An 11,509-nucleotide genomic window follows, 5' to 3' on the forward strand; every position below is an offset into this window, starting at 1 on the left:
CAATTTCATTAATTAGAAACTCAGTAACAGTCCTCTAAGAAATGTAAAACTCATGTAACTTTTCAATGGACTAATCGTAAAAACGACAGATTTCAAACTGAAAAGTAATACATATTTTTGTATTTTTAACTTTAACAGTATTTATGGCCAGACTAAGTAGGTATAATAGTGTAATTAAACATGTCATCGATCACAAACCGATATATTACATTATTGTGTATGTTATGTATGCTGGATTTATAGATAGCCGTGTAACACACAGTTAAGATTAAAACTAAAATAATAATGGTTTGGTGTACATACCGATAGTGATGTCCTGCGCGGTGACGCCGGCCAGGAGCAGCAGCAGTGCCGCCACTGACGCCGCCGACCTCCCTGCGGCGGCACGCATAGTGCCGGTCGTAGTACACACAGACACACAGACACACTAGGTAGCACAGAGCGAGGAACACTCACTGGTCGCGCGCGCTCCTGCAGCACGCGACTCACGCTCACTGAAGGCGCGTGAGGGCGACGCGACGCGCTCTCTCAGCTATTTTGGGACGAGGACGCGTCACTATTTACGCGACACAGACACGTTTATTCTACTTTGTTATTCTTTATTTTTATTGATAGAGCTTTCTTAATTTATAAGCTTAGTTAGCATCGGCGTGATAATATTTCTTCAATTGATACAGCTTATCCTATGTGACTTAAAGATAAACTGCAGGTATGATGTGCCTAATTTCATCAAAATCTATTTTGTTTTCTAAAATTACAAAATTTGTTATTAAAACTTTTGTGGGCGACACACTAAGATCTAAAACATTGTGACAAATCATATCGTGTCAGCGCAGTCATATTAATAGAAGTAGATATATGTAACACATGGTAGAGAATTGGAATAGCGTTAAAAAGCTATTCAATAGTGTCTATAATGTTATGTGTGAGGTCTGTGTGCAGCAGCGCGTCCGGGAGCGCGTGTCGGTGCTGCAGCAGCACGATGACGACGTCGGCCGTGTCCGTCCCGCGCGCCGTGCGGGTGACGCGCGCGCACGCGGCCGCCGCGCACTCGCCCCGCGCCGCCCACGACCACCGCACCGTCTGACAGGCGACGTCGCGACGCGGCGCGGCGGCGCCCGCCCGGTACTTGCCCAGGTGGCAGCGGATGGACGTCGCCGTGAGGAAGTGCGCGCGCGTGTTGCGCTGCGGCCGGCACAGGCACAGCCACACGCGCGGCCCCAGCGCCAGCGCCACGCACGCGCCCGCCGACAGCGACACGCCGGCGCACAGCGCGCACGAGCGCGCCTCGGCCGCCGCGTACAGCGGGAAGAACGCCACCCATATGACGCACGTGGCGTACGCCGCCGCGCCAACCCATCGCGTTTCGTTAAAATTGTGCGGCAGACGCCGGGTGCGCACCGCCAGCGCCACGCACGATGCCAGCAGGACGAGCGCCGGCGCCAGCGGCGCCAACTGCGCCACGGCGTCCTCCCCGCCGCACGCCAGCACGGAACGCGCGCGCCCCGGGTGCAGCAGCCGCGGGCCCGGCGGCCACCTGAGCGCGCTCCACACCGCCACCACCGCGCCCGGCGCGCTCAGCGCTACCCACGTCCACACCTGCGACAATCATCCGTACCGATCCTGCAGTCGACTTCTCGGTCTAATGTCAACGGGTAAAGATAGACGGGTAACGAACGGAATACCTGCGCTCGAGACGACAGAAGTCGCGGGCGCGCGCCCGGGCGGCGCTCGGAGGCGGCCACGAGGCGCGCCACGCGCACGGTGCGCGCCAGCACGGCCGCGTACACGCCGCCCAGCGCCGGCGCCGCCAGCCGCACGAGCGCGCAGGGCAGCGGCGCGGGCCGCACCACCGCCGCCAGCGCCGCGCCGTGGCACACGGCCGCCGCGCACACCAGCAGCGCGCACAGCTCGCGCGACGCGGACTTCACTCCGGGCGTGGCGCGGTGCCGCCAGAACGTGACGGCGCACGTGGCGGCCGCCGCCAGCCCCGCGGCGCCCGCGCACCCCGCCACCGCGCGCGCCCACCCCCCGCCGCCGCCCCACTCCACCGCTGACGGCAGGCACACTGCACAGTGCACGCAGCCTGCTATGTGTTATGTGTTCACTACAGTACCGCGATTCTGTACAACTATCGAGTATCGAGTAACGAGTAGCTATCGAAAAATTTTGTATGAAAAATTGATCAGCGCCCCTAGCGGATTTTCGCAACAACTATGTTCTTCAATGGCGACTTTTTCCACCAAACATTAAAATAAAATAAAATTAAATAAATATTTTTTTTTGCTGGAGCGCACTTAGGAGCTATTCGAAATTCGAATTTCGAAATAAAATATTCTTTCCATTTTTAATTTTAATAAATTATTTTAATAATCTTTATTGGATATTTTTAGGAAGACGAGGCCAACGAGGCCGAAAAGATATTGTCTCCTTTGCCTGCTTCAACGTAGAAAAAAAAAGACGCTGATTCTTTTTTTGTGTTGATAATGTTTCGTTGAACAACATTAATTATGATATTTTTATGTTATTGATTTATTTTCACTAATACCGTTTAAAGTAGACTATAATTATTATTTATGAGAATAATACCTTTCATGATTATTTTTTATCCACTATATAATATATTTAAAATTAGTTTATACACAATTATTACCAATAAAATTTTATTTAAAGAACAAATTTTCAGAACGAAACTTTTTCTCACTTTAAATGTCAAGTTTTCGATACTCGATAGGTCGCGATTCTCTGCCGGATTGCTGCCGGTTTCCTAACGAGTAGCTCGATAGCAATGTATGGTATTCGATAGCGTGACGTTAGAATCGAATGTACTGCACGTTTGGCGCAGTGGTTTAAGCGGTCACCTCGCCGCAATAACCGTAGCGCCGCGTGTGGCGGGTTCGAATCCCACCCGGGACAAATATTTGTGTGATGAGCACGAGTATTTGTTCTGAGCCTGGATGTTAATGTATCTATATAAGTATGTATTTAGAAGTATATAAGTATGTTTATCAGTTGTCTGGTTACCATAGCACAAGCTCTGCTTAGTTTGGAATCAGATGACCGTGTGTGAGTTGTAAAAAAAAAAAAAAAAAAAACGACGACGATACCTATGCCTTTGAAAGCTGTCAGTATATATTCCTTTTAATTCTTTTGAATTTTACTATAAAAAAAATAAAAATAAATATTATTAGACAACTCACACACGGTCATTTGATTCCAAACTAAGCAGAGCTTGTATTATGGTAACCAAATAACTGATAAACATACTTATATGCTTCTAAATATATACTTATATAGATAAATTGACAACCAGGCTCAGAACAAATACTCGTGCTCATCACACAAAGATTTGTCCCGGGTAGGATTCGAACCCACCACACGCGGCGCTACGGTTATTGCGGCGAGGTGACCGCTTAAACCACTGCGCCAAACGTGCAGTTATGGTTAAATTAATTAATTAGTTATCTATGGTTTAATTATTTCCATAGATAAGCGTATGAGCGCGGTACCGGTCCGTCGAGAGTCGGGGCGGTGTCCGGGCGGACAGAGGCGGCAGCCGGGCGCGGGCGGCGGCACGGTGACGGCGAGCGGCGGGCACGAGACGCACGTCCAGCAGCAGCGCGCGCGGCCCTCGCCCGGCCGCGCCCACTGCCCCGCGCCGCACGGCTCCGAGCACGCAGCACGCACGCCCGCCGCGCGCCGCGCCGCCGCCGCCTCGCCGCCGCGCAGCCGCAGCGCACCGCGCCGCCAGCGACCCACGCGCACGTAGCGCCACGCGCCACTCGCCGACCGCTCGAAACTCATCACGTCGTACTCGCTCAGTCTGAGAACACCCAAGTGCGAACTTTACCTAATGCCTAGTCTCATTCAATATTTTTCTTTTTATGTAACACTATACAGAGAAACGAATATTAAGGCGTTTTTAGAAAGATGACGGAAACTGGCGAGTGGACTGAATGGATAGGACTGTGGACTATCTAAATGCGCCTAAAATCGATCAAAATGTGGGACGCTATTGTGATTGATGGTTAACATGTCATATTGTGTCGTGCGAGGAGCATGCGACGGCATGTGTAGTATGATGTACTCGGGCGGCGGGTCGCCGTTGTGATCGAACGCGACGAGGCCTCCGTCGGGCGCGCGGAAGCGCACGCGCGCCAGGTGCTGGCGGTACAGCGACACGTTGAAGGGCAGCATGGCGGCGCACAGCCCCGCGCGCTCGCCGCACAGCGCGCCGCGCATGGCGTGCAGCGCGTGCGCCAGCGCGTACACGCCGCGCACCACCAGCGCCAGCTTCGGCTCCTGCGTGTAGTTCGCCGCCAGCGACTCCGAGCCTGCACCGCGCGTCTCACTCAGCTCTTTACTACCGACCACCGACTAATCTATCATGTATTTATTGATCAACCGTATGTATATAATAATAATAATAGTAATTGCTCAGGTGAAATAAAGACGAATTGCGTTTTATGAAATAACAAAAACAACATTTAATGCCTTTACTTCTACTTAATAATATTACATTTCCATTTAAAATAAATCAAGAGAAACTGTCTAAAATTTTATCATCGCTGTCATGTTACACTGACAGTTTAAAAGTTCCATAGATTCTATACTGCATAAACAATAACAATATAACCTTTATATGTATATAATACGATGACTTGTGATTTAATTACCTGAACAACGTCGGACGCCCCGTGGAGGTTCCGCCGCGAGCGAACAACCGAATTTCTGCTCCCAAAATTCCTGCGACGAAAGCGATATGAGTCATTATTTCTACCATTCGATTACACCCGATCGATTCGACTCGAGACGAACGCGTACCTGAAACCAAGGGTTCCTGGTGTTGTTGTGCGGCGAGAGGGCGAGATAATGCGCGTCGAAGTCCGCGAGGTACGGCGAGCGAATGCGCAGAGTGAGCGCGTGCCGCGCGGCGCGCTCCACGCCCTGCACCACGTCGCGGCGGTCCGCCCAGCCGTCGCTGGCCACCAGGCGCAGCGCGGGCCGCGCGGGGGGGGCGCGCGCCAGCCCCGCCAGCAGCCACGCCGCTCTGCCCGTAGCTCTCTGTCGACGAAGCCACGGTGCGCCGAAGGTTGAACGACCGGTTGCTGTTAGTACCCCGTCCGTGTCGGCGCGGCGACACTCACCGTCCGTGTGCACGGCGTGTACGTATGTCCAGTTGTGCGCGCGCAGCAGCGCTACCAGCAGCCGAGCCTGGTGCCTGTCGGACGGCACGACTCGGAAAAATGTAGAGAAGCGCGCGCGGTCAGACAGCTCGCGCGACGTCGCCGAGTACGACACCTGCGACGACGAAAACCGATAAAGCAGACCCGCGTGTGACCCGCGGCCAAGTGTGTCTTACCCGGCAAAGTAGTACCTGCGGTATAGAAAACAACTGCAGCAGGTTCTGCACCTGCACGGCGGCGGAGCTGGCGCCGGGGCCGAGCACAGCCACGAGCGGCGCCGCGCCCTGCTCGCCCGCGCCCGCCTGTTCATGTATATGTGCTATGACCAGTGCAACAGTTTAGTTAGAGGCCATGACGTGGACCACAAGTTTATAGTGGATCGAGTATAGTACTAGAAGTTGTTCTGATTGAACACGTTGTTGAGCGCACAAAAATGAAATCAGTATGAAAAGTATAATAAGCACTCAGATACATATAACGGCAGTCGAGCGAGTGGACAGAACATGTGAGTAGCGTCGCGCGACGGAGTGTCCTCAGTGTCACTCCGCCACGCTCCGCACACTGCGCTCTCTCCGCGCACTCGACACCGAGCGCCGCCACACCACCTCATTCTACAAGGTGCTAAAAGTATGACGAAGTAGTATTTTTCAAGTTTTTTTATTTTTCCTGAAAAATATGTAACTATGGGTTGAGCTAAAATTCTTTTACTGTAGCAGCAGACGTACCTATCAGAATAACTGGTCTCTTGGCCGATGACAGCCATGTAGCCTGAAGCCTCAATGTTAAAGTACGGCTTACTATTGTGGGGTAACTCTACACTTGTACAGACGTAGACGGGGCATTTATAACGCAAAAAAAAGTGTATACGAGCGATATGTGGTGTCATCGAATGTGTCAATCAATTCATGTCCTCGAATCATGCAGACCACTTCTCAAAAGACTGAAAGTGTTGACACTGGCCTCCACATCTTGGAATTAGGAATGTTTGTCAAAACTCAAAGCCATCTTTTTACAAGAGTCAGTGATACCTGCAAACATCAGTCAAGAGATGCCACAAAATTAAAATTTGAAACATGCAGAAGTAGTTTTCACCAAATAAATTGTTTGATAATGACAATAAAGACACATAATCGTATCCCAAGAAATATAAGACTATTTCATAAAATTCTATTGAAACGTAGGTACCCTAAAAAAATGGCTGGTGGAAACTGTTTTTACACATTGAATTGATTTTTGTTATAAGAAATTGATAACCGAATAAAAGTGCATATTGGATTTTGAAGTTCATTGAAATATTACCGGAAAATCTTAGGATTTACCATCGTTCGGGCTTTTACAGTAACATATATATGTAGCGCTAACATTTTTATACCCACCTATTTTTTGTTTTTAGCCGTCTCAATGCGACTAAATTTTCATTTCAAAAATTAAACTAAATGAATACCTAAAAAATAAATAAAACTCCCTCCTGTAATGAACACTAATCGGAACTGTTATGTAAACGCTTCGTCTCGGGACAAAGTCACCAGAAAAAAATAAACAAACCAAACCGCAGATCCACGTTGGTTCAATCAATAACCACTTCTGATCCGATACGTCTGACGTAATCTTATACCTATGTAAGTGATTCGCGTCATTACGCCAAGTCTGACTTTAAACTTTCTGTGATGAACTGTGGACAGATCCGGTATCAACTTCAATATTCTAACTCATTCGTATATTATGAAATAGGGAAGCATGAAGTGACCCGCGAGCAGTTGTCTGCGGAAGGGTGCGGCGCGTGGTGAGCGTCGGGCGGCGCGATGGCGTCGCGCACCAGGTCGATGGTCTGCCGCAGCGCTGTGGGCGCCGCCCAGCACGAGTCGCGCAGCTCGGCGCCCAGGCGCAGGCCGGCCAGCAGGCGCGGGTGAGCGTTGATCGCGTCCAGAGCCAGCAGCGTCGCTTCCACGCGCTGTATGCCGTAGTGCTCTCGCACGGCACCGCAGCGCGCGTCGGCGCGAGCCGCCGCCGGCGCGCCGTGCACCGCGAATAGCGCGCCGAACCGCACCGCGCCGCGTACAACCGCGCGGGGCCCGCCGCCCGCAGCGCCGACCGCGCCCCACGCGCCCCACGCGGCCACCACCAGCGCCCACGCCGACCCACGCATCACTGCGCCGCACAACGCCGCCGCTCTACAGACCTGCGCAATGTGCACCGACATCTAAACTTACTCAAGTATTATAATATAACGCGTAGAAGAGCAAAGCTATTTACATGTAAGGGAACCTGTTGTACCTAGGCCGGTTTTTTAGAAATATATTTTTTATTGTGATTTGGCGTGCAGCACACAACTCATATTTGCATATTTTGAAATGTCAATTATTTGGGTACTAACCAAAAAAATATCAGAAATGTCTATTTAATACTTACATAATATTTGTAAATTTAAAAAAAAAATAGGAAATGTGGCCAAGGTACAACATACCCTATGTACCTAGGCCAGTAGTACGTTGTACCTAGGCCACATTGAAATTTGGGGGTAATTTAAGCAAATTATCAAGTTTTGTTAAATAAAATCATTTTATTTGATTCATTACAGTACACAGTATTATTACAATATACAGTATTTAACAAAACATTTTAAAAATTCTCAAATGATCAAAATTTAGAAATGATCAAAATTAAAATAATATTCATAGCTTTTTTTATGCTTTTCAAACAAAATATTTAAACAAAAACAACTAACTTTGGCCACCGTTTCGTTACATCACATCGCTGCGCCTGCCAAACTCCATATGTGTATTTTGATGTTAAAAAAAATGAATATTGTGTCCCAAATAAAAAAAAATGTTTTCTAGAATCTCACAAAAGACACATGTGGAACTTGGCAGGCGCAGCGACGATATCACATAATATAATATAGCAAATCAATATACCTATATAGCATAGCAAAGGAAAACAAAATATTGAAACAACTAGCTGACCCGCGCAACTTCCCTTGCGTCACATAAGAAAGAATGGGTCATCATTTTCCCCGTTTTTGTAACATTTTTTACTGTTACTCTGCTCCTATTGGCCATAGCGTGATGATATATAGCCTATAGCCTTCCTCGATAAATGGGCTATCTAAAACTGAAAGAATTTTTCAAATCGGACCAGTAGTTCCTGAGATTAGCGCGTTCAAACAAACAAACAAACTCTTCAGCTTTATAATATTAGTATAGATTAGTATAGATTATCTTTACCTATATAAAAATTATTATTTCTCTCTTAAATTTTAATCAGTCATTTGGACTAGCTATTATAAAAACACTATCAATAATGTAGATATATTATTCAGCCATAAGCATTTAGTAGAAATCCCAGTACTTCTGTATCTCTGGAACACAATAAACTTCTCTGTTCTTGTTAACTTTTTGCGGGGTTTTAATCTCCTCTTTTTCAGGCCATTTCCAGGTTTTTTAGTGATTTTTGCATCGATTTCTGAAATAATAAAGATATTTAATTAGGAATATTATTACGTAAATGTGAAATAATTTAATAAAACATTCTCCTGGCCAAAGTATAACATCCAGGTTGTACCTTGGCCACTGGCCAAGGTACAGCTGATCGACAGTGACCGAGGTACAACACTACTCCAACTTCACTAAAACGGTGATTTTATATAGGTAGTTTAGAATTTAAGTATCTCGTAAGTTTTTTATTGTGTTGAGACTTGTAAAATCAAAGAACCGATAGCATATAACAGTTAAGTGACTATTAGAAAACTTTTAAAACTATTAGACTTCAAAATATTTTAGAAATACTTACTTTTTCACACAAAAAAGTTTTAGCGTCGATAACACCAAACACCGGCTTAATGGCGGTATGCGACTAACTCCACATTGAATAGTCTGTAGTGACGTATCGAACACCATAAACAGTAGAATTTAGTATCGCGCGAATATATGAAAACGAGCCCAGTGGCCTAGGTACACATAGTGCCAAGGTACAACAGGTTCCCCTACTACTATTGTGTTGCCTCGGGTTTGAACCTACAACCGCTCGATTGTAAAGTGTTACCGTGTGTTTAATGTGATCGCGACCTTGACGGATACAAAGTTTTAATCGGTGTTGCATAATAATATGTATCAGCGCTCTAATGTTGCTTATCACAAATCTCCCGCAGAATCCAAGGAACGTATACGGTGGCTACAGGGCACCGTAAAAACCACACAAACACTCACCAACAAACGATAACGGGTTACGATCTTTGACGGTCGTTACCCGTAGTTAAAAAATTTAAATTTGAAACCTTGACTGTCACACGTGGACGTAACACTGCATTCGCGAAGATTGCGGTTGTCTTCTGGTTTAATCTGGCAGTGCTATTCACTGCCTACGCGCCGCCGATATCGCGTCGACCATCTTAAGCACCATTTAGCGTCAGAAGCCCTAACATCCCTTCACTACACTCGCACTCCCCCCTACAACGTCCATTCACCACTCCTCCGAATCCACTACACCACGCCTCATCTCCCTCAACACCCCCCCCCTCTCTTTCGCTACCCCCACTTCCATTACACCCCACCCCCCTCTTTCGCTACCCCCACTTCCATTACACCACACCACCACTACCCCTCGCTAGTACACCACACTACACCCCTTTTGCCCCCCTCCCTGCACAACACCCCCACTGAATGAAACAAATAAAAACAAATGAAACGAACGAATGAAACAAATGAATGAAACGAATGAAAGCAACAAATGAAATGAACGAATGAAATGAACGAATGGAATGAACGAACGGAATGAACGAATGAAATGAACGAATGAAATGAACGAATGGAATGAACGAATGGAATGAACGAATGAAATGAAAGAACGAAATGAACAAAATGAACGAAATGACTGAATGACGTATTCATCATCTTTAAATCCATCTGGAAAAGTCTGCAATGACGTGACGTCACCACAGTGAAATCTACCATGAAAATACAGGCTATAAACGACGCGACGCGGACGGTTATAATAACAGAAAACTTCAGGGTACATTTTGTGACACTACATGCGCGAAATTTTTCGAGGAGCTCGTGGCTTAGTTAACAACAGCCGCGCGGATCGATCTCTGAGGTTAAGCCATGCTTGCCGAGGTTGATTTGTGGATGGGTGACCATCTTATACATATCGAGTTCCTCCGTGTTTCGGAAGGCACGTTAAATTGTGGGTCCCGGCTGTCATTTTCGAAGATCTTTGACAGTCGTTAACAGTAGTCAGAAGCTTGAAAGTCTGACAACCAGTCTTACCGAAGGGTATCGTGTTATCCCATGTAACTGGGTTGTGGAGGTCAGATAGGCAGTCGCTCCATGTAAAACACTGGTATTCAGCTGCATCCGGTGAGACTGGAAGCCGACACCAGCATGGCTTGGAAGAAAAGGCTAAGCTGATATAATACATGCGCGAAATTTACTTCAACCATTTTTCTCGGTAATGATTGGTTCCCGAGTTAGTCATTTTTGAGCGCTCAATGTATTATGAACAACTCGATGTAGCCACGCGCACGCCTATGAAATTGCTTATTGATTGTAGTTAGTTGCACAGTAGGTAACTACTAGGGATTGCAATCCGGTCCGGCGGATCCGGCGTGTTTCTAGACCTACCGGATCCGGCACTGACGCAACGGATCCGGTGCCGGATCCGATAAACCTCAAAATCGCGAAAAGATAATCCATAATATCATATTTTAAGGCAGAAAGAGCCTTTTCAGCCACGGGCTATACTTGTAGTTCCATCAGAAGCAGATTAGGGGATAGAACTATCAATATTATGTTACCTTAGATCTTTTTTTTTTTTCAGACACAAAAATGATTGTTTTACTGATTCAAGTACTTGAACTTTACACTGCACTGCAGCAAATAAATGTTTTTTCTATGAATGACTAAAGTTGATTTTATAAGCACATATAAGAAATGTTTGATTGTTAAGTCTGTTAAACTAATTATCATGTTGTTGATTGTTGTCAATAATTAAACTGATTGTTCTGTTATTCAAAATATTTTAATATTTTGTTTAAGTAAAATCCAAAAAATATAAAGTTATTATTGCTCTAGTCTAGTAGGTAGTAAGTACTTACAGATAATTACATTAATAACTAAGACTGATAATTTAATTATATTTATATAATATGTAGTTAAATCTCAATTTCATTCGATGAAAACAAAAAAATAATGAATACTAAAATGTTATAATTAAAGATGACATTATTCTTCATGATATAATGTTTTATACCTATTTTTTTTTTTTTTTTTTTTTTTTTTTTCAAAGTAAATTTACCCTCAAATACATTTGCCCATACCTCCCATTCA

The 11,509-nt window shown here is 46.2% G+C and overlaps 1 protein-coding gene across 1 annotated transcript; it reads right to left on the reverse strand.

The window, feature by feature from the left end:
- Nucleotides 1–671: 671 nt before the first annotated feature.
- LOC142976314 (metabotropic glutamate receptor 5-like) lies at nucleotides 672–7,386 on the reverse strand. Its single transcript, XM_076119600.1, has 8 exons — nucleotides 6,934–7,386; nucleotides 5,378–5,488; nucleotides 4,825–5,301; nucleotides 4,677–4,746; nucleotides 4,088–4,334; nucleotides 3,510–3,823; nucleotides 1,686–2,068; nucleotides 672–1,599 (listed from the first exon to the last, which is right to left on the reverse strand). The coding sequence occupies exons 1-8, from the start codon at nucleotides 7,384–7,386 to the stop codon at nucleotides 898–900; spliced, it is 2,757 nt and encodes a 918-aa protein (XP_075975715.1). The 3' UTR covers nucleotides 672–897.
- Between the last annotated feature and the right edge of the window lie 4,123 nt (nucleotides 7,387–11,509).

Source organism: Anticarsia gemmatalis, chromosome 10 (assembly GCF_050436995.1).
Source record: "Anticarsia gemmatalis isolate Benzon Research Colony breed Stoneville strain chromosome 10, ilAntGemm2 primary, whole genome shotgun sequence".
Classification (NCBI taxonomy): Eukaryota; Metazoa; Arthropoda; class Insecta; order Lepidoptera; family Erebidae; genus Anticarsia; species Anticarsia gemmatalis.